General features: G+C 38.6%; 1 protein-coding gene across 11 annotated transcripts in view; it reads left to right on the forward strand.

Moving 5' to 3' along the window:
- Positions 1 to 23,049, forward strand: part of PRDM5 (PR/SET domain 5) — a 250,511-nt gene that overhangs the window by 124,236 nt on the left and 103,226 nt on the right. For all 11 annotated transcript variants that reach the window (XM_061419279.1, XM_061419285.1, XM_061419280.1 and 8 more), the window contains 2 exons: positions 4,625 to 4,709; positions 6,218 to 6,375. In XM_061419279.1, the coding sequence (XP_061275263.1) occupies positions 4,625 to 4,709; positions 6,218 to 6,375 (243 nt within the window). The remainder of the gene's footprint in view (positions 1 to 4,624; positions 4,710 to 6,217; positions 6,376 to 23,049) is intronic.

Genomic DNA, 23,049 nt, shown 5'->3' on the forward strand with positions numbered 1-23,049 from the left:
TTACTGTCCTAGGTGTGAGATGAGTGCAATTTGTGGTAATTTGAACATTCTTTGGGGATTTGAACATTGCCTTTCTTGGGAATGGGAGTGAAAACTGACCTTTTCCAGTCCTGTGGCCACTGCTGAATTGTCCAAATTTGATGGTGTATTGAGTGCAGCACTTTCACAGCATCATCTTTTAGGATTTGAAATATCTCAACTGGAATTCCATCACCTCCATAGCTTTGTTCATAGTGATGCTTCCTAAGGCCCACTTGACTTCGCAGTCCAGGATATCTGGCTCTAGGTGAGTGATCGATCACACCATTGTTATTATCTGTGTCATGAAGATCTTTTTTGTACAGTTCTGTGTAGTCTTGCCACTTCTTCTTCATATCTTCTGCTTCTGTTAGGTCCATACCATTTCTGTCCTTTATCGAGCCCATCTTTGCATGAAATGTTCCCTTGGTATCTCTAATTTTCTTGAAGAGATCCCTAGTGTTTTCCAGTCTGTTGTTTTCCTTTATTTTTTTGCATGGATCACTGAGGAAGGCTTTCTTACCTCTGTTGTTTGGAACTCTGCATTCAAATGGGTATATCTTTCCTTTTCTCCTCTGCCTTTCACTTCTCTTCTTTTCTCAGCTATTTGTAAGGCTTCCTCAGACTACCATTTTGCCTTTTTGTATTTCTTTTCCTTGGGGATGGTCCTGATCCCTGTCTCCTGTACAGGGTCACGAACCTCTGTCCATAGTTCATCAGGCACTTTGTCTATCAGATCTAACTAATCCCTTGAATCTATTTGTCACTTCCACTGTATAATCATAAGGGATTTGATTTAGGTCATACCTGAATGGTCTAATGGTTTTCCCTACTTTCTTCAATTTAATTCTGAATTTGTCAGTCAGGAGTTCATGATCTGAGCCACAGTCGGCTCCCAGTCTTGTTTTTGCTGACTGTATAGAGCTTCTCCTTCTTTGACTGCAAAGAATATAACCAGTCTGATTTCAGCAAACATAGCATATTAAAATGGGGGCGACATCACTTTGCTGACAAAGGTCCTTGTAGTCATATCTATGGTTTTTCCAGTATTCATGTACAAATGAGAGTATTGGACAGTAAAGAAGACTGAGCATCGAAGAATTGATGCTTTCAAACTGTGGTGCTGGAGAAGACTCTTGAGAGTCCCTTGGACTGCAAGGAGATCAGACCTTTCAGTCATGGAAGAAATCACCCTTGACTCTTGGAAGAACTGACTTTGTGTCTGAAAGTCTAATACTTTCCCCACCTGATGCCGAGAGCTGACTCACTGGAAAAGACTTGGATACTGGATAGATTGAGGGCAAGAGGAGAAGACGGTGACAGTGGAGGAGATGGTTGGATGGCAAAACTGACTCAATGGACATGAGTTTCAGCAAACTCGGGGAGATAGTGAAGGACAGGGAAGCCTGGTGTGCTACAGTTCATGGGATCACAAAACGCTGGACACAACTTTGACTGAAAAACAACGAGACTAATTCTTTATATTACTATGTGCTGTCCTATATTACAATAAGATATAGTATGATCCTTCTTGGAACTTATTTAATTTGGGACATCAGATTATGGTTGTTATTCTTCATATCAATTTAGTAAGCTATAAACATAAAATGCTTTACTTAGCATTAGGCATAATTAGTATCATTGTCACTTTAAATCTGTTTTATTAAACTTTTATAGGAGTTTTGAAAATCGCTTTGGTTGAGTTCTCCACTATGAATAAGAGAGTCAACACAAAAGTGCTTTCATGTGAATATTGTATTTTATAATTCTAGAAATATCAAAGTTCAGTTCAACCCTTAAAAATGTTTCATGTTTTGAAAGCTGTGTGTGCTCAGTCACGCAGTCCTGTCCAACCCCTTGCAACCCCATGGACTGTAGCCCACTGTCCATCAAATTTTCTGGGCAAGAATACTGGAGTGGGTTGCCATTTCCTTCTCCATGAAAGCCATGAGAGTTAAGTAAACCAGTATATTTTGTAGTAGTTTAACAGCTGCCATAGGAGAAGGCAGTGGCACCCCACTCCAGTACTCTTGCCTGGAAAATCCCATGGACGGAAGAGCCTCGTAGGGTGCAGTCCATGGGGTCGCTAGGAGTCGGACACGACTAAGTGACTTCACTTTATTTTTTCACTTTCATGAATTGAAGGAGGAAATGGCAACCCACTCCAGTGTTCTTGCCTGGAGAATCCCAGGAACAGGGGAGCCTGGTGGGCTGCTGTCTATGGGGTCGCATAGAGTCGGACACGACTGAAGTGACTTAGCAGCAGCAGCAGCTACCATTTTTGTATGGATAAATAATTTTAAATTTGTATACTAATATAAATAGAACATTGAAAATAAAAATAAACATATTTTCACTTATGTATGTCTCAGAAGGCATGTCATGAGTTTATAGCTTGTTATTGTAAAAGATATATGTTACAGAGTTTAAGAATATGAATCTGTTCTTACTATCTTTAAATAAACATTACACTTCATATCATGCTGTGAGGATCTTTGATGGTTGAAGATGTACCCTTTAAAATTTCTTAGACTGAAGGCTTCCTTCTGTACTGTGTCGTCCTTGCCTTCTCAGTACTTGTGTACAGCGCACCCTGTTTTCTGAGGAACCATAGGACTCTTTGGACCCTGTACATCTCCCTTCAAGGTTAGAAGCCACCGCATATAAGCAAGGATCTACGTCAGAGTCCAGTGGAATGACTTCATTCTGCTCTGTCTTGTTCATCTTTTCCCTGCTTTTCCCATTTTTGTTCACTGACTCGCCAAGAATCAGACCTGACAGAAGCAGAAGGCTGATGGCAGCCTCAGACCGCCATGTGGTTGGGTATAGGATTGAGACTCACACCGCAGACTAGGGATCTGTCAGCCTTGCACCAGCTTCTGTTTCCCTTCCCTGTGTCGTCGTCTGCGTGTCCCTGTCTTGAGTTCTTCTGTGGTCACTTAGGTCAGGGGAGCTGTTTTACAGTCCTCCTCTCTTTATTCATTGCTGTACCAGTTCAGGGTCTTCTCCCTTGACTTTTACTCTGTAGTGGCCCTTAGATATTCTGCAAGGATAGCCATAATATCTTGGTGTCCTGTAGAATGGCCAGTGCTTGTATGGGGTTTAGTTTTGTGAGCTCTACCTTGAATGAGTTTGAAACAAAAACACGACTTCACTGAGACGATTTTTCAGTCTTCAGCAAAACACTAGGATGCTCTTCTTCATTGGGATGATCAACAGTTCTAATATTAGGCAGCACATTGCTCTTTTTACATAGTTATGATAACAAACTAAACTTCTTTTCATACTGCCTATCCAGTTTCTCTAATTTAGTATCTGGGAGAGAAAGAGCTGAACTTAGTTGTAACCTTTATTTAGCTGGCTGATTGCTAAAGTTATAGCCCTTATATATATATATTTTTGATGAACTCATAAAAACTAATAAAACTTGAAGATTTTTAGCCTACTGTCCTGTGGGAATATTGTGAGCTACACTCAGAGTTTTCAGAATCATATCTTTGTCTTTCATGGTAATTAATATTTAGATCTTTACTACATATGTTTAAGTTTTAAGTCGTGTTGACTACTGGAAAGGGAATATTTTTAATGGCAAGTTTTTCCATTCCATTTGCATATCCATTCCAAACATGCTAAATTTTGGCATATTTCCAAGTCTAAATTTGTGTATAACAGACTTAATATATATTAGGTATAATTTTTTACAGAGTATAAACTTTTTATGTACTTCAAAAATAGGTCATCTGTTTTACATATTTAAATATCATACAGTTTTACATTTTTTAATGATCATGTTCTACTAGGTAACTTATGTTCATTCAGTTCAGTTCAGTCGCTGAGTTGCATCCAACTCTTTGCGACCCCATGAACCTCAGCACGCCAGGCCTCCCTGTCCATCACCAACTCCTGGAGTCTACTCAAACTCATGTACATCGAGTCAGGGATGCCATCCAGCCATGTTATCCTCTGTCGTCCCCTTCTCCTCCTGCCCCCAATCCCTCCCAGCATCAGGGTCTTTTCCAATGAGTCAACTCTTTGCATGAGGTGGCCAAACTATTGGAGTTTCAGCTTCAGCATCATTCCTTCCAATGAACACCCAGGACTGATCTCCTTTAGGATGGACTGGTTGGATCTCCTTGCAGTCCAAGGGACTCTCAAGAGTCTTCTCCAACACCACAGTTCAAAAGCATCAATTCTTCGGTGCTCAGCTTTCTTCACAGTCCAACTCTCACATCCATACATGACCACTGGAAAAACCATAGCCTTGACTAGACGGACCTTTGTTGGCAAAGTAATGTCCCTGCTTTTTAATATGCTGTCTAGGTTGGTCATAACTTTTCCTTCCAAAGAGTAAGCATCTTTTAATTTCATGGCTGCAATTACCATCTGCAGTGATTTTGGAGCTCAAAAAAATAAAGTCTGACACTATTTCCACTGTTTCCCCATCTATTGCATTTTTCAGTTTCTTATATAGGATAATGTGAACAAATCAGGGCTAAATTATAATGCGTAGTTTAGATATTTTAATGGCAACTGTCCACATGTTTATACTTGAGTCCTATACAGTTTTGTGGCTCAGCCGGTTAACTGTTAATTTACCCTTTGGCAGATTCATGAAATATTTGATTGTCAAGAATGTATGAAGAAATTCATTTCAGCTAATCAGCTAAAGCGTCATATGATCACCCACTCAGGTAAAACACATATTTTTCCATTTATACTGACATCAGTACAAAAGCTTCACCTTGTTATCTTTAGGAGCTCTGAGAGGTGGGTGATCAGGAGACCTGGCTATTAGTTCTGGCTTGGCCACTGACTGACCACGTAATTCTGAACAAATTACTTAACTTCTCTAGACCTTAGTTTATTTCTGAAGCAAATGTGGTTGGACTAAATGAAATAAAAAATCTTCAGATTTATCATTTAATTTGTTATGTACTCCTACGACTGAAGCTGAAGCTCCAATACTTTGCCCACCTAATGCAAAGAGCTGACTCACTGGAAAAGACCCTGATTCTGGGAAAGCTTGAAGGTGGGAGGAGAAGGGAATGACAGAGGATGAGATGGTTGGATAGTATCACCAACTCAATGAACATGAGTTTGACCAAGCTCTGGGAGATGGTGAAGGACAGGGAAGCCTGGCGTGCTGCACTCCATGGGGTCACAAAGAGTCGGACGCCACTGAGCAACTGAACAACAGCAACAGATCCTCCTTGAGCCTTAGTTTCCATGTTCTTCATCTGTGTAAAGATATCCTACCTTTCAGAATTGCTGTGAAGGTTAAATGAGGTCATCTACGTACCTATGTACCCAGCAGAGTGTCTGACATTTAGCAGGGATTCAATAATTAGAGTCCCAACATTTCTAGGTACATTCATGTTGTAACCTAGGTACTAGTAAATGTTAATGAGAAATTAACAAATACATTTTGAGAATCTTAAGTTTTCAAAGCTGTAATTTCATTTTAAGCATGTTTGAATGATAGGTCTGTTATACAGACTTAAAAACATCCAGCTCTGAAAGTAACTTTTGCTTAATGAAGTCTCTGAAGTTTAGAATGTCTGTACTTTGAGGCCACTGAAGTCAGGATGTATTTGAATGGCCACTTTATCTGGAAACAGATACAGATATTTTTGGCAAATGAAAATAGAAGATCAAAAACCGGTGGCCTTCAGATATGCTTTGCTTGAAAAATCTAGTTGTCAACATTACATGGATATTGTATACATACGGGTTTTACACAGCAACCTAAGTGTGTAATTCCTGCTGAGGTTGGAAGCTTGGCCTCATGGGACCCTTGGCCGTGCAGGAGGCAGGTCTGTCCTTCACCTCCATCTCTGTCAGACCACTCGCCCTTCACGTTCGGAGTTGTGACCCTGACCTCAGCTCATACCAAGCAGCAGGGTTTTCATCTGGAAGTAGAATTTCTTCCTTGAATTAAAACTTCATCTTTATACCTAAGCTACTTTATACATTTAGTTGGCAGAATATGTCAGTAAAAGAGCAAGCTCATGTTCCGTGAGTTTTGAGTTGGCTCATATATCTAACGGATTGGGTAATAGACTTTTTTCCAGTTGTTTGAATGATATTTTTGTTGACTTGTCTATAAGAATTAATAAGGCAAGGAAGGCTGTTTCCCTTTTTATCCTTTACCTGTATAGATATGAGATTGTCTCCACTCATTTTTTTTTTTTTTTTACAGAAAAACGACCCTATAATTGTGAGATTTGTAATAAATCTTTCAAGAGGCTTGACCAAGTGGGTGCCCACAAAGTGATACACAGTGAAGATAAACCTTACAAGTGCAAGCTCTGTGGAAAGGGGTTTGCTCACAGAAATGTTTACAAGAATCACAAGAAGGTAAAAGCTTGTTAATGTTATAAATGTGTTTGCTGGTTGGCCGATACAATTGTCAGTTGTTTATCTTTTAAAGAAGTTTTGACTGTCTGAGGCATATCGGAGGCTGTACATACGAAATAATTGGAGAATATCTTGCTTCTGCTTTCTAACCACTCGGGCCATCCCCACTGTGGCTTTGTATCTGTCTAAAATTCTCTTCTGAAACGATTCTCCTAACAAGCAACGTGTTATCCAGTGTTTTCCAGCATTGTAATAATTGCAAAATCTTCTCTTCCTTCTTTCTTTAAAGTTTGACACTCTTGTTCATATTACCATTTGGAAATCCTCTTTGTCTGTGGTGGCATTTTAGCAACTTTGCTAGGTCTTCTGCCAATTTCTCTGAACGCTTCTTTGGTCTCTGAGTTCCCAAAGGATTATCCTGGATGCTTTGGCTGTAGGCTTATTCTGAGTCCTCTATGTCAAGTACATCCATGAATTATGCTGCAAACTCTGTACTTAAGAATTCCAAATGATTTATTTTGTTAATCTCATGCTTTAGGCTCGCACTTGTCACTACTTGTTTGATATATAACTGGGCATCTTTTTGACCTAATGAATTTAGCATGCTCCAGATAATGGTTTCCCTGGTGGTTCAGTGGTTAAGAATCTGCCTTTAATGCAGGAGACCTGGGTTCAATCCCTGGGTTGGGAAGATTCCCCTGAAGAAGGAAATGGCAGGAAGGAACTGACAGCCCACTCCAGTATTCTTGCCTGGAGAATTCCATGGAAAGAGGAGCCTAAGTGGGCTGTATTCCATAGGGTTGCAAAGAATCTGACACGACTGAGTGACTAACACACACACAGATAACTTCACTTTTGGAAGCGTCTGTTAATTTCTATTAATGACAAAATCCTGTATTTATCCCTATCTCTTTATTTAATTTTAACCCTTTTTTAGAATTAGTAGCTAATTCTTAAAGGTTCTGCCCTCTCCATTGTCTGACCATCTTCATAATCATTGCTTTACCATTTTCACGTCCTGGTCATGTCTCATTTTCATCACTTTAATAGCCATTTCATTCAGCTTCTTGATATTTAATCACTTCTTACTTATTCAGACAACTAGATAAATTGTTCGAATCACAGCTGTATCACTCTTGTACTCTTAATATTATAAGTAGATTTCCAACACTTATGTACAGTCTGTCTTCTTTTCCCTGTCACTCGGGGTTCTCTGCACCATGACCCCGGCTTCCTTTTCCAGCTTTATGTTCTCTTATTTTCTGCTTGAGCCATATCAACTCAGCATGACCTCTCTAGCTTCTCAGCAGGATCTCTCTAGCTTCCCTCCTTTGTAGTAAAACCCTCAAGTTATAATCTCTTATTTCCTCTATTGATTTTGTTTGCATTTCCTACACTTTACCGTTACTCTAGTTCTTGTTTCAGAATGTTAGTTTTATCTAATCTATTTTCTGTAGATAGTATATAATGTTTGAATTGAACTCAGGAAATCTGTGCGAAGACAGTCAACATCTTAGAAATGTGTGTTTAAATTTGTGATGTGTAAACACTTGCTTATTAATTTTGGTTGACATATTTCATGATGGTATTAAACAACATACATATATATATTCAAAGAGCTTCTTACCTTTTTATTTGCAATATCCCATGTAATTTAGTTATTTTAGTATTTATTGGGGCTTTCCAAACATATAATTTTATCTGTTTTTAAATCATTTAAGAAGTTATAATATCAATTTCAGCTTCAGTCTAAAAAGAAAAAAAAGGCAGATTAATGAAAGAATAAATAGGGTTGATTGATAGTGTACCAAATCATCTCTGCCTAATTTCTTGCTGACTGCCCTTATGTTTAACTCAAGCGTTGTATGTTCAGAGGCAGGACCACATTCATTACTGCTCCTTTGGAATTACATGCCTATTAAAAATTATCTGGCTAGTTTCCTGCTCAGTTTCTGGAACCCTCTTGTTCCTTTCTTTGATGAATCTGATCTCCCCGCATTTACAAGTTTTTCATAGTTTGGCTTGTATTATATGCCATATGGGAATTTGGCACAGGATCTTTGTACCATCTCTCATACTTTTAGCCATAAATCATATGAAAGTAGTAATGATGTCTTGGGAAGGATAGAAACAACGATGCCTGTAATTTCCAAAGTGGAAAGCACATTCGGTCCTTCTGCTGTGGACAGTGTGCTTCTCACCGTGTTATGATCCTAGCATGTATTTGGTGTGTGGACAGTGTGCTTCTCACCGTGTTATGATCCTAGCATGTATTTGGTGTGTGGACAGTGTGCTTCTCACCGTGTTATGATCCTAGCATGTATTTGGTGTGTGGACAGTGTGCTTCTCACCGTGTTATGATCCTAGCATGTATTTGGTGTGTGGACAGTGTGCTTCTCACCGTGTTATGATCCTAGCATGTATTTGGTGTGTGGACAGTGTGCTTTTCACCGTGTTATGATCCTAGCATGTATTTGGTGTGTGGACAGTGTGCTTCTCACTGTGTTATGATCCTAGCATGTATTTGGTGTGTGGACAGTGTGCTTCTCACCGTGTTATGATCCTAGCATGTATTTGGTATGGTTACGTGAAAATGTCTAAAATATTTATCAAAAGTTATGGTGAAAGAAACAAATCAACCTTTTCTTCCATCATTATTCACTAATGGCCAGTTACAAAAATAAAAAGTAAAAATATGCAAGGAAAGCAGAAAAAAAGGTCATTAAAAGAACAGTCTTCATCATGTAACATGACCAAAGTTGGTTATTTTAAATGAATTATTCTTTGAGGTTTTGATTATGTAACTTGTGCATTTTTATTATAGCTATTTGATTTATTTAGTTGATTCTTTTACATATAGATTTGCATGAAAAGGGAATATTTCATTATGATTATGACAGTATGGCATGCAGTTTCAAAGGAGTGATTGTTTTATAAGGGGTGATAAGTGATGGGGAATGTTGAGCACTGAGAGACTTCTTTTTCTGTTTTAAGATAGGTTTTATTTTTTGTCAGATTAGCAGTCATCTTTTAAAAGATCCGCGTTTGTTTGTTTACTTCTGGCTGCATCTTGTCTTAGTTGTGGCAGGTGGAATCTTTTGTTCTAGTGCCCTGCTTTCTCTCTAGTTGTGGCAACGGTTTAATTGCCCTGTGTCATTAGTTTTGCAACCAGGGATTGAACCCATGTTCCTACATTGGAAAGCAGACTCTTAACCACTAGACCATCAGGGAAGTTCTGAAGGAGTGATTTCTATTTCTAAATCTTAGTTACATGTTCCGTCATCTTGGACTTCCCTGGTGGCTCAGATGGCAGAGAATCTGCCTATAGAGCAGGAGACCTGGGTTTGATCCCTGGATTGGGAAGATTCCCTGGAGAAGGGAATCACAATCCTCTCCAGTATTCTTGCCTGGAGAATCCCAAGGACAGAGGAGCCTGGCAGGCTACAAGTCCATAGAATCGCAAAGAGATGGATACGTCTTTTTGCCAGTTATATAAGCTCAGTAGGTCAGAATTAGTTTTTCTTTTCCCTAATCCTCTGTGACAATCACTTAACCTTATTACAAGGTTAAATGAATTTTGTAGGGTCTACCTAAAATTAAGATTGTTTATCTGGACCCAACTATATTCTGTAACTTTTGAAATCACTATAGGACACATGTCTTAGAACCACAGGAAACAGAAACTAGTTACTCTTCAACCTCCATTTGTCCCTATCAAAGTTAATGCAGAGCCAAACTGAGAGGAGTGGACAGTGCTCTCCTCCTCCTGTGGTGGGTGGCGTGTCTAGGTGGCCTGAACCATCTTGATCCTGGAACTGGTACTACTTGCTTGATGATGGAAATGAGTACAGAGAGGTTTTGTCCTGACTAAGTTCATAAACAAGCTCTTTGGGGGGCAGAGCTGCGTCTATTCAAATAAAAGACCTTTGTTCCTGACATTTTACATAACCTTCCAGGGATGAACACTAGAGGCCTATGAAGGATTCTGGTCACAAACCTCTCTGAAAATAATTCCATTGGGCATCTTTTATATTAATATCTCATCCAGTGATTTCCCAGTTCTGGGCCATGACTGCTTTGTGGGTCTTGAAATAATTTACTGGGTCATCAATAGCCACAAAAATAGAATAGTAAATATGAGAATAAGAGTCATTTAATGAAATAATACATGAGTGTGTGAGTAGCTGTATATATGTATATCTTTTTGATATAAAAATTATATTTTTCGTCATAATCAAACAGTTTGAAAAACTCTGCAAGTCAGACTTTGCTCAGGTGATATTTTATTAAACCTTAAAAAAAACAGGACAAGTCTCTCCATAAAGAAATCATGGATTCGATTCTAAAACCATAATATGTAGCATACATTTTACATAATAAAAAAATGTTTGACAGTTAAGGAAGGTGCCAGGTTGTAGATTGAAAGACAGTTGTTCAGTTATTCTATCACAACCACTTTTTCCTTAAACTTTGCATCAAATTTCTCTTCTTCAAGTGAGCTGTAGGTGAAGTAGCTGGTGGCTCACTTAAGATAGTATATATCCAGAATTACCTGTTTTTGTGATCTAGAAAGCATGTTTACAGTGATGAGATGCTTACACTAAGGGACATGTAGGAACTGAATCTGAAAGAGGGAAACAACAGATAGAGATGTTTCTCTGAAGCTTGTTTAGCTAATGGCAAATTGCTTACCATATTTAAGTTGTTTTTCTTAGATGGATATTGAGATAACATTGTATAGTTTCCAATGTAAACACCGTATGTCCTATAACTAGACAGTAAGCTTTGAAGACAGATGCTTGACACACAGCACCTACTGACCTTATTGTGCTTTGAATGCGGCAGACACTCTCTGAATGAATAAAGGTTTGTGAAAAGATTATCCCAAATAAGATTTAATGTTCTTAGTTATAGTAGTTGTAATATGAGAAGTGATTTCTCTAAATCTATATTTGTAATATGTGTTGCATCAATTTTGCCATTCTGAGCACTCTCTTTCTTGACTTTATGAGCATACTAGAGATCAGTGATACACTGAAAAATTACTGTTGTATTCCTTCTGCACTGAGTTTATCAGCCCAAGATATCTAAGAACTCTTCAGACCTTTCATTTGAAGATAACTGAACTGTTTTAATTTTCTGAACCCTTTTCTGAAAGGCTCTGAGTTACATATTTGAAGTGTAGCTCACTTACTGCCAAATCAGTGATGAACCTTTATCCTCTGAGGAACTTTAACAGAGGAACCTCCCTCCCAACTTGCTTCTACTTCCTCCACTCCCCCAACCCCCAAATATTAACTGAAGAACCATCAGCTAAAGCCTGTACCTTGGTGCTTGCCAGAACAAAAGCATCACTTGTTGTTCTTCAGAGCTTTCTTCCCCCTGGCTCCTGTAGGCACAAGGCCTTGCCTCCCAAACCTCTAGCCTCTGATTCTTGCCTGTGCCTGAAAGCTTCAGGCCGCCTCCTCACCTCCAGAGCTCAACCTATGTGGAATATCGCCTTTGCTGTCTGCTCTTTACCAGCCTAGCCGAGCCCAGGGTTCTGAGTTCACCTCACTTGACCTGCTTGATTGAGTGCACACCAGTAGCCTTCTTAAAACCACAAAGGGAAATATTCTGTTTTAAAAATTAATTTTGTCTTGCTTATTATCATTTGTAGCCAACAAAGGTCTGTCTAGTCAGGACTATGGTTTTTCCAGTGGTCATGTATGGATGTGAGTGTTGGACTATAAAGAAAGCTGAGCGCCGAAGAATTGATGCTTTCGAACTGTGGTGTTGGAGAAGACTCTTGAGAGTCCCTTGGACTGCAAGGAGATCCAACCAGTCCATCCTAAAGGAGATCAGTCCTGGGTGTTCATTGGAAGGACTGATGTTGAAGCTGAAACTCCAATACTTTGGCTACCTGATGCGAAGAGTTGACTCATTGGAAAAGACCCTGATGCTGGGGAAGATTGAGGGCAGGAGCAGAAGGGGATGACAGAGGATGAGATGGTTGGATGGCATCACCAACTCTATGGACATGGGTTTGGGTGGGCTCCAGGAATTGGTGATGCACAGGGAGGCCTGGCGTGCTGTGGTTCATGGGGTCGCAAAGAGTTGGATGCGACTCAGCGACTGAACTGAACTAAAAATCACTGCAGATGGTGACTGCAGCCATGAAATTAAAAGACGGTTGCTCCTTGGAAGAAAAGCTATGACCAACCCAGACAGCATATTAAAAAGCAGAGACATTACTTTGCCAATGAAGGTTCGTCTAGTCAAAGCTATGTTTTTTCCAGTAGTCATGTATGGATGTGAGAGTTGGACTCTAAAGAAAGCTGAGCACTGAAGAATTGATGATTTTGAACTGTGGTGTTGGAAAAGACTATTGAGACTTTTGGACCCTTGGACTGCAAGGAGCTCAAACCAGTCCATCCTAAAGGAGATCAGTCCTGGGTGTTCATTGGAAGGACTGATGCTGAAGCTGAAACTCCAGTAGTTTGGCCACCTGATGTGAAGAGCTGACTCATTTGAAAAGACTCTGATGATGGGAAAGATTGAAGCTGGGAGAAGAAGGGGTCGACAGAAGATGAGATGGTTGGATGGCATCACTGAGTCAACAGACATGAGTTTGAGTAAGCTTGGGGAGTTAGTGATGGACAGGGAAGCCTGGCGTGCTGCAGTCCATGGGGTTGCAAAGAGTCGGACACAGTGGAGAGACTGAACTGAACTGGAAAAAACACTGCTGCCCATCTGGGAGAAAAGTATATTTAAATGTAAATGATTTTATGACACAGGTATCATTCAAGACCTTATTCTTTGCCTTAACATTAGACTTGGCGAGTGTTTCGGGTAGATTCATATAAAGCTATTCATTTTTTATGACCATCACTATTTGATACTTTAGTGAACATCCTTTTACATAAAACTTGGTAAGTTTGCCAAGAGTATTTATGCAGGTAGATCTTAGGTATGGAGTGGATAGGTCATATAGCAAGTTTACTTTAAATTTTGATCACTCCTGCCTAGCTGTCTTCTGAAAAAGCTCTGTTTTCACTTAGCAGTGGTGAAAGTGCCCTTTATCTGTGCCATCACAATTGTCTGTTTTGTCAGCCTTTTTTTCAGTCTGAAAATTGACAAGTGATATTTCATCACATTTTAGCAATAGCAGGTGTAATTCTATTCTTTTTATGTTTGTTTTCCATTTCTTCTGAGAAATGCTGGTGGGTACTCTTTGTCCTTTTTCTACTGGCCTATTTGGTTGTTTTTCATTGATTTCTAGGAGCCCAATAAAGATTAATATTAGCACTTTGCTGTTTTTGTTTGTAATATTTTCCCCCATCTATCAACTTGCATTTTTTGAATAAAGAAGTTTTACATTTTTATATATTCAAGTATGACATGGATTGTGAGTTTATGACTTCTGAGTATAGCTCCTGAATTTTATGTCTTCTTTCCTTTTCCAAGATGATGCAAATATTCACTAATGCGTTTAAAAGTTTTGTTTCTTTTTTAATTGGTATTTTAATCCATCAATACTTTATTTTTAGGTCTGATGTTTGAAATATTGCTTCATAACCGAGCTATCATGATGAATGCCTCTCATATAAATAAATCTATTTTTGCACTCCATTCTGTCCCATTTAATCTGTATTCCCTTGCAATATCAGAGTATTTTAATAGTTGCAGTTTATAATGTTTTTTAATATCTTTTGAACAAAGGCTGATTTGTAGTTTCCCTTTTTCAAAATTCTCTTACATGGTGTATGGGAAAGTTAATATTAATAAGCAGACATCTTATCACCACTTCCTTTTTATCTTCCTGGAAATCAACATCGTATATTAAAAAACAGCTCCTCATGACAGAAATTCTTCATATATACTCTTTTTTTTTTTAATTTTATTTTATTTTTAAACTTTACATAATTGTATTAGTTTTGCCAAATATCAAAATGAATCTGCCACAGGTATACATGTGTTCCCCATCCTGAACCCTCCTCCCTCTTCCCTCCCCATACCATCCCTCTGGGTCGTCCCAGTGCACTAGCCCCAAGCATCCAGTATCGTGTATCGAACCTGGACTGGCAACTCGTTTCTTACATGATATTTTACATGTTTCAATGTCATTTCTCCCAAATCTTCCCACCCTCTCCCTCTCCCACAGAGTCCATAAGACTGTTCTATACATCAGTGTCTCTTTTGCTGTCTCGTACACAGGGTTATTGTTACCATCTTTCTAAATTCCATATATATGCGTTAGTATAGTGTATTGGTGTTTTTCTTTCTGGCTTACTTCACTCTGTATAATAGGCTCCAGTTTCATCCACCTCATTAGAACTGATTCAAATGTATTCTTTTTAATGGCTGAGTAATACTGCATTGTGTATATGTACCACAGCTTTCTTATCCATTCATCTGCTGATGGACATGCTCTTGAAAATGATTTGGTTCAGAAATGTTCAGGGTAGAAAAAGCAGGAAGTAAAAAGAGTTCATTTTCCTCTGTTATTGTTAAATTCTCCATTACCAGTATATTTCTTATTTTTTCATGTTTTAAAAGATTTAATTTCATTCAACCTTGAGATCCTTCCTTTATCCCTTCCATTTCTGTTCTACCTGAAATTCTGCCAAGCTTGGGTTGACTTGTTTTCCAGCCCAAAGGATCTATTAGAAGATTAAGTAAAAGAGGATTAAAAAAAAAGCTCAGCTTAGCCATAGCAATGGCACCCCACTCCAGTACTCCTGGCTGGAAAATCCCATGGATGGAGGAGCCTGGTAGGCTGCAGTCCATGGGGTCGCTAAGAGTTGGGCACAACTGAGCGACTTCACTTTCACTTTTCACTTTCATGCATTGGAGAAGGAAATGGCAACCTGCTCCAGTGTTCTTGCCTAGAGAATCCCAGGGACAGAGGAGCCTAGTGGGCTGCTGTCTATGGGGTCACACAGAGTCGGACACGACTGAAGCGACTTAGCAGCAGCAGCCATAGCTTAGACTTAGTGATTGTTGGTTACACCCAGAGAGGAAAAAAGAAAAAACTTTGAAAATAAAGTCTGTGACTCATAGACACGGGGGAGGGAGATTTAGCATGAAGGCAGCCAGTATAGTTATGTGAACCCTCAATACACAAGGTAATGAATTTTAAGTAATGCAAAAATATTAGTGAGTAGGTAGTATAAATTTAGAAGGTAAGTTAAATGGAAATTTTTAACATTTTTTAAAAAGAGATACTCTTCTCTCTACTATAGCAATTTGTATTATACTAGAAAATACCACAAACCTGAACCAATGAAAATGAGAAATGTACAAATGAGAACTATATGTTATAATTAAGATATGCTGAAGTACAGTATTCTCAGTAAAAAATAGGCTTTGAACCTAATATCCCATATTGAATATTAAAGTTAGAAACCATAATCAGTTTAGAATCAAGCTTTGATCTTTTGACTCAGTTTGCATCTGTGTTATGTTGAAAATAGCTTTGCTTAGTTTTTATGAAGGTTTCAGTTGAGACTGTGTCCTCTAGTGATGTTGACAGAGAATTGGGTAGTGGTTTAAATATATGTGTGCATATGCGCGTGCACACACACAGGCGTTTTAGTTTCTATCCCAAATATTTGGATCCTGTTGTCATTCTATATTCTCTTTATCTGTTACTTTCTAGGAATTTGTACTATAAGAAAACTATTTCCTGTAGAAGGACGGGTGTTAAATTTTAGGGTAATTTTTAGATGGGACTGGAGTTGATCCATTGTTGTGTATGTGTCTGTTTCTGCTTTAGGAATCTGTACTCATTTCTCTTTGGATGTCACATAAAGTTCAGTGCGTGATTACCAATTTACCTAGCCACGTTTCCTAGCAAACAAGTTGTCCACCAGAGAAGCCAGTATAGCTGCTGTGATTTCTTACATATGAGTTATAAACACGAGGACACCTACTTAATGCAGAAAATTCTGATTCACAGTTACTGTGATGCATCTGAAAGCTGTGTCTTCCTGAGTAAAGCTAAAGGTGTCTGTTAGCTGGACAGTTTCTGAAGGACGTGGTTGCTGTCTCCAGATATTCAAAGAGCTTCATTTGGAAGAGAGAATAACTTGTTCTGTATGGTGCTAGCATAGTTGTAGTAAGTAGTGGCCATATAGAGGCAGAACTTTTAAATTGAGGGTCAAACCCGCAAGCCTGAAAAGTCACATGTTCAACACCATGTTTGCTAGAGGCAGCCTTGGTTAAGAAATATGTAGGGGGGAAGTACCTTGAGTGGGACCCTTAAACTGCTACTCTCCAAGAAAGACTTCATCTGCAAGCCTGGGATTATTTCCTCTTTTCGCAAATTCCCTTTGCCTTGTTCAGGGTAGGTAGTTGGCCCTTTGTGTCTGCAGGTTCCACTTTGATGGATTGAATCGAACTGCAAATGGAAAGACTTTGGGAAAAAAATTCCAAAGTTTCCAAACAATAGAACTTGAATTTGCTGTGCACTGGCAACTATTTACATTGTATTGATATCAGGTATTGTAAATAATCTAGTGGTGGTGGGTTAGTCTCTGAGTTGTGTCCAACTTTTGAGACCCCGTGGACTGTAGCTTGCCAGGCCTCTCCGTCCTTGGGATTCTCCAGGCAAGAATACTCCAGAAAAATAAACGACCCAATCAAAAAATGGGCCAAAGAACTAAATAGACATTTCTCCAAAGAAGACATACAGATGGCTAACAAACACATGAAAAGATGCTCAACATCACTCATTATCAGAGAAATGCAAATCAAAACCACTATGAGGTACCATCTCACACCAGTCAGAATGGCTGCGATCCAAAAGTCTACAAATAATAAATGCTGGAGAGGGTGTGGAGATAAGGGAACCCTTTTACACTGTTGGTGGGAATGCAAACTAGTATAGCCACTATGGAGAACAGTGTGGAGATTCCTTAAAAAACTGGAAATAGAACTGCCTTATGATCCAGCAACCCCACTGCTGGGCATACACACTGAGGAAACCAGAAGGGAAAGAGACACGTGTACCCCAATGTTCATCGCAGCACTGTTTATAATAGCCAAGACATGGAAGCAACCTAGATGTCCATCAGCAGATGAATGGATAAGAAAGCTGTGGTACATATACACAATGGAGTATTACCCAGCCATTAAAAAGAATACATTTGAATCAGTTCTAATGAGGTGGATGAAACTGGAGCCTATTATACAGAGTGAAGTAAGCCAGAAGGAAAAACACCAATACACTATACTAACACATATATATGGAATTTAGAAAGATGGTAACAATAACCCGGTGTACGAGACAGCAAAAGAGACACTGATGTATAGAACAGTCTTATGGACTCTGTGGGAGAGGGAGAGGGTGGGAAGATTTGGGAGAATGGCAATGAAACATGTAAAATATCATGTAGGAAACGAGTTGCCAGTCCAGGTTCGATGCATGATGCTGGATGCTTGGGGCTGGTGCACTGGGACGGCCCAGAGGGATGGTATGGGGAGGGAGGAGGGAGGAGGGTTCGGGATGGGGAACACATGTATACCTGTGGCGGATTCATTTTGATATTTGGCAAAACTAATACAATTATGTAAAGTTTAAAAATAAAATAAAATTAGAAAAAAAAAAAAAAAAAAGAATACTGGAGTAGGTTGCCGTTTCCTTCTTCAGTGGATCTTCCTGATCCAGGGACTGAACCCAGGTCTCCTGCATTACAGGTGGCTTCTTTACGAGCTGAGGCACCAGAGAAGCCCACAAGCAATCTAGAGATGATTTTAAATGTATGAGAGGATGTGCATAGTTTGTATGCAAATACTGTGCCATTTTATCTAAGGGACCTGTGTATCCTCAGACTTTGGTGTCCTCTCGGTTCCTGGCGCCAGTCCCCTGCCGTCCGGAGGGAAGGATGTACCATGGACTGTGGGCACCTCCGTAGTTGGTGCCTTGGGCTTATGGCTTTGTAATAATAAGTTGTGGCTGTCCAGCAATGAAAAGGCTGGGCTTGGCTCTTTGAGGCTGTCCTTCTATTCTGTGTGAAATGAGTTACCTTTTCCTATACTGAGCTTAAAGAAACTGATTTCTTTGATATTTCTTTAGGTTCTATTCATTTTTGTGAGGAGGAGTTCTTTTAAGGAAGCCAGTTGTAAGTCTTACAGTAAAAATTTAATCCACAGACCTTATAAATGACCAGATGACATAGGTTTTATGTAGCCTTAGGTTTGTTATGTGACCCAATGGAACAGTAATATACTTACAATATGCAGACTTCAGTAATGAGATTTTTTAAAGAATAGTTTTAACACATATACCTCTGGAATATTTTTCCAGTTTTATTTTATCTCTGGTTGTTTTCTCCAAATTTGTCGTAGTTTTCTTGCTTTGCACATGACTGAAAGAAACGTCATTTCCAGTAACATTGTTAATTCTGGAACAGTATATATCACTTATAATGAAAGGTATGAATGGGCCTGATAAAAATGTTAATCTGCTCTCATGAAATTAATGTTTGGTTTGAGTGGCTAGAAATGTGGTAATTTGTCAACTGCTTTATAAAATTATGTTATAAAGTTTCTGAAGCATTTTGAGACATTTTATCAAGTGTTATAAATAGTGCAACACATTTTCTTATGTACTTTCTACATCTGCAACAGTAATCAGACATGGGGCATAAAAGATGAATTTCATCTTACTACTTCATGGAGTAGTTCATTTGTTACATCATCAGATAGTGGTTTCTCAGTGACCTGGCATTTAAAAGGAGGATATTTTGTAACTCAAGGATAATGTGATTAATAAGTTGGTGGAAAGTTTGGCACTCTGTTAGATGAAAAATTGAAGGGTAAGACACCTTTTAAAAGGTATAATTTTATTTGGTAATTGTAAATGTTTCTTGGAGACAGACGTCTTCTATCAACAACTTACAGGCATAGTGATTCACTACGGCCTCACTTAAGTGAGACAGTGCTGAGACTTTCATGAGTTACGCCATCACAGCTTGGTGGTGTTGGGTGCTGGGATCTTTTTAACAGAGCTTATTCACCAGGCTCTGCACTGACAGCTTACTACTTGAAACATGCTGTTGACTTGAGACCAGTATCTAGCCATAGAGGCTCTGGTTTGGTTCACATAGATCCAAGGCATCACGCTGTCCCCAGTTCTTTCATCATCAAGCAACTAAATTATATCCACAGGTTGTTTTGTCCTTGATTTAGAGAAAGAGAAAGAAAGGGTTGGCGTGGAACATATTTTTAGAAGATTAAAGCAACCCTGCTTTCCAGTGTGGATGCTTTAAAAATGAAAGTTTCCTTCTCTTTATACTGGCATTATGTACTTATTGTAGAAAAATTAGAACATCAAAGAAAGCTCTGAAGAAGATAGCAAAAATTCTGTCAATTACCACTGTCCACTTTACTATGAAAACCCTCAGAAGTGTTTTGTAAAACATCTTGCTAGACCCTGTTCTCTGTGAGTATGTATGTGCCATCAATATTATTCTATTAGATAATGCTTTGCATTGTGCTTTTGGCACTCAAAATATGTTATGGAGGCTTTTCCATATCAAAGAAAAAGTATTTATGTAACAGTCACTAGAATTTAGTTAACTAGGTTTATGTCTATCAATGGACATTTATGAGTTTTCCTTTTTAAAAAAGTTGTGCAAAAATTGTCATATATATATATTTATAAAGGGAATTGATTTGTCAAAAGGTATACACACATTTATCATTTTGTAAATAGAGCCACACTACACTCATAAAATTTACATTCCCGTCTACCAGATGTGAGATTACTTGGTCTTACCCTTTAGTCAACACCAAATAATGTCTATTTTCTTCATGTTTGCCAGTCTGATAGACCACAAGTCATATTTTGTTTTAAATTTTTCATTCTCTAACTGCATTCATGGCTTGAAATACTAATACTGTATGTAATATGATATCCCCAAGTTTTATACCCATTGTGATGCAGATGTGAAATATTCAGCTGCCTGTTGACATCTCTTAATAGTCATCTGAAGGCGTCCAAAATTGAGCCCCTTATCTTTTACCCAAGCTTGTTCCTTTCCTGCTCTTTCATATATTAGTTAATGATTGATCCATACTACCACTGCTCAGGTCACAATTTTGGAGACATGCTTGCTTTTTTCTTTCTGTGTCTTATGTTTCATATCCAAGTCCCTCTGAAAGCCTGCTTGCTTTCATAATATATCCAGAAGCCTCCTACTTTTCTTCAGATTAGTGGCTACCACCCTGGTGTAGGTCTTAATCATCTCTTGCTTACTTTATTGCTATTGCTTCTCTGGTGTCTCTGCTTTTCCTTGTCTCCCTTGCACCCTCTTCTCAGCTCAGCCACCTTATTAGCATCCTAGATGCCAAGTGAATCATACCTCTTACCTGCTCAAAATACACTATATACATTTTGTGTCTCTCTCAGTGAAACACACAGTTCCTGCAGGGGACTCACCATCCTCCATGATTTATCTCTCTGGATCCTTTTCCCATTTGTCTGACCTCATCTCCTCATTTCTGTGCGTTGTCCTCTCAGCTCCCATCACACTCCCCTCCGTTGGTTTCCTGTCTGGAGCACCTCGGAGCCCTGGCCCAGCTCCCCCACCTCCATACTGCTGACATGTCATCCTCTCAGCAAGAATCCCCATGGCCACTGCTTAAACTAGCTCCCCGTTCTCTGAGACCTCTGCCGTCCTCCTGCCACGCTCTGTTTTTCTCTGTAGCGTGTGTCTGGTATTTCATCTTTTGTTAGTTGTTGTCTCTCTGCTAGCATAAGAGCCCAGTGAGCGCGGGGACATTTGCTTTTCTTTGCACAACTGTATCACAGAATATAAAACAAGACTGACGTAAAGTGCATGTTATAGACTTGGCACAAAATAAATAATGAAAGACGTGTGAAGAGTGCTATTTGGAGGAGAGTCCTTTTGCCCTTTTGGAGGGAGATTTTATGTTTTCTTTTTAATTTGTTGTAACCCTTTATATTAGCAATTTAAAACTTTTGGTTATGTTGCAGATTTTTCTTTGTCCCAAATATTTTTGCTTTGCAGTTTTAAATTTAATTTTTTCTCTCATCTGAATACCTGGATTTCTGCCATCCTTAGAAAGAATTCTAAATGTTCACTATTTTCTTCTAGTATCTTATTCTTCAGATTTGAGAAAACATCTGAATTGAAATGGGATTTGTCTCTTGTAACAGGTGGGGAAGAGGCACAACTTAATTTTTTCTGAATGTCTCAATTGCCTTACAACCATTTACTGAACAATCCAGTTGTTTAGTCACTAAGTCATGTCTGACTCTGCAACCCTGTGGACTGTGGTCTGCCAGGGTCCTCTGTACATGAGGTTTTCCAGGCAAGAATACTGGAATGGTTTGCCATTTCCTCCTCCAGAACAATCCAGTATTCTTACACAAATTTGAAATGTCATATTTTCCTATACTAAATGTTCCTATATCTTGTATTGTGAAACTCTTTGTTCTATTTTGTTGATGTATTTATTCCTTCCTCTCATTTAAATAACTCTATAACTAGTACATTTGAACACCTGTAGTTTATGCGGAGTTTTAAATATTTGTTCCTCCATGCTTTATGTGTATTTTTCATAGTCAACAAAGCACAACAGTCCCTTTTTCACTAACATTATGTTAATATCTTTAATATTATAATGTCCATTAGACTCAGAAAATGTATAAATAGATATGCTGTAAATAAAGTGATTTCTCTTTCAATTATTCCCTTTATTTCTATACCTCAAGTATCATGACACAGCCCATCAGTTGTATGCTTTACTTTAACAAGAGAACATAGTTCAGTTTTATATATATTAGCATTTATGAGCATTGTTGTCTTGCCATCATCCATGGTAGAATGTATTTTTCTTCATGAATTTGTAACAAATGGGTGAATACTGATGTGTAATGGAAAACAGGGGAGGTGATAAGCTGTTTTTACCGTTGTTTTATTTTTTACCTAGCAGGTAGTTTTCTGTTGTTTGTTGTTTACACATATATTTTTGTCTGTCATGTAATTAATGGTGCTTACCACATGTATGCTGCTTGACATTTGGCACATTACTGAAACTTTCTGAACCTTAGTTTTCTCATCTATAATAGCATTTTATTTATTAAATTGCTGTTAGATTTAAGTGAAATAAATTCATGTAAAGTGTTTAGCATAACATCTGACTCAATAAAAATAATGTATTTTACCTGCTGTTAATTATAACATGAGTAAATGCTCTAATTTAATTCAGGGGAAAAGCAGCTCTTAGGACTGAAAATTATTTGAAGTTAGCGAAGTTGAGAGAAAGGATGGAAACAGCCTCCCTCACACCAGTTTCCTTTCTGTTGAAAATATTGGACCAGCATAAAGTCTGTCCAGTGGTGAAGGAGGTTTAGGCTTGAGAGAAATCACATATCATTTCACTCTGCAAAGCAGATCTTGAGAAAGCTCATTGTGTATTTAGATTAGCCTTTGAGATTATAGGAACAATTTCTTTTACTGTTATCAAGTGTCTAATTAATATGAGAAGTTAAAAACACAGTTGTTTTTCTCCCGTGAACACAGCCTATTTGAGTTTCTGATTTTATGGAAGAATGTTCCGAGAAGAAACAGGATGTTGTCTGCCTTCCTCTCTCTCCTGGTTCCCATCGTGAATCCAGACTCTGGTTACTGTAATGACTGGTCATTCTAGAGCCTGCTGACT

The sequence above is a fragment of the Bos javanicus genome, chromosome 6 (genome assembly GCF_032452875.1).
Source record: "Bos javanicus breed banteng chromosome 6, ARS-OSU_banteng_1.0, whole genome shotgun sequence".
Lineage (NCBI taxonomy): Eukaryota > Metazoa > Chordata > Mammalia > Artiodactyla > Bovidae > Bos > Bos javanicus.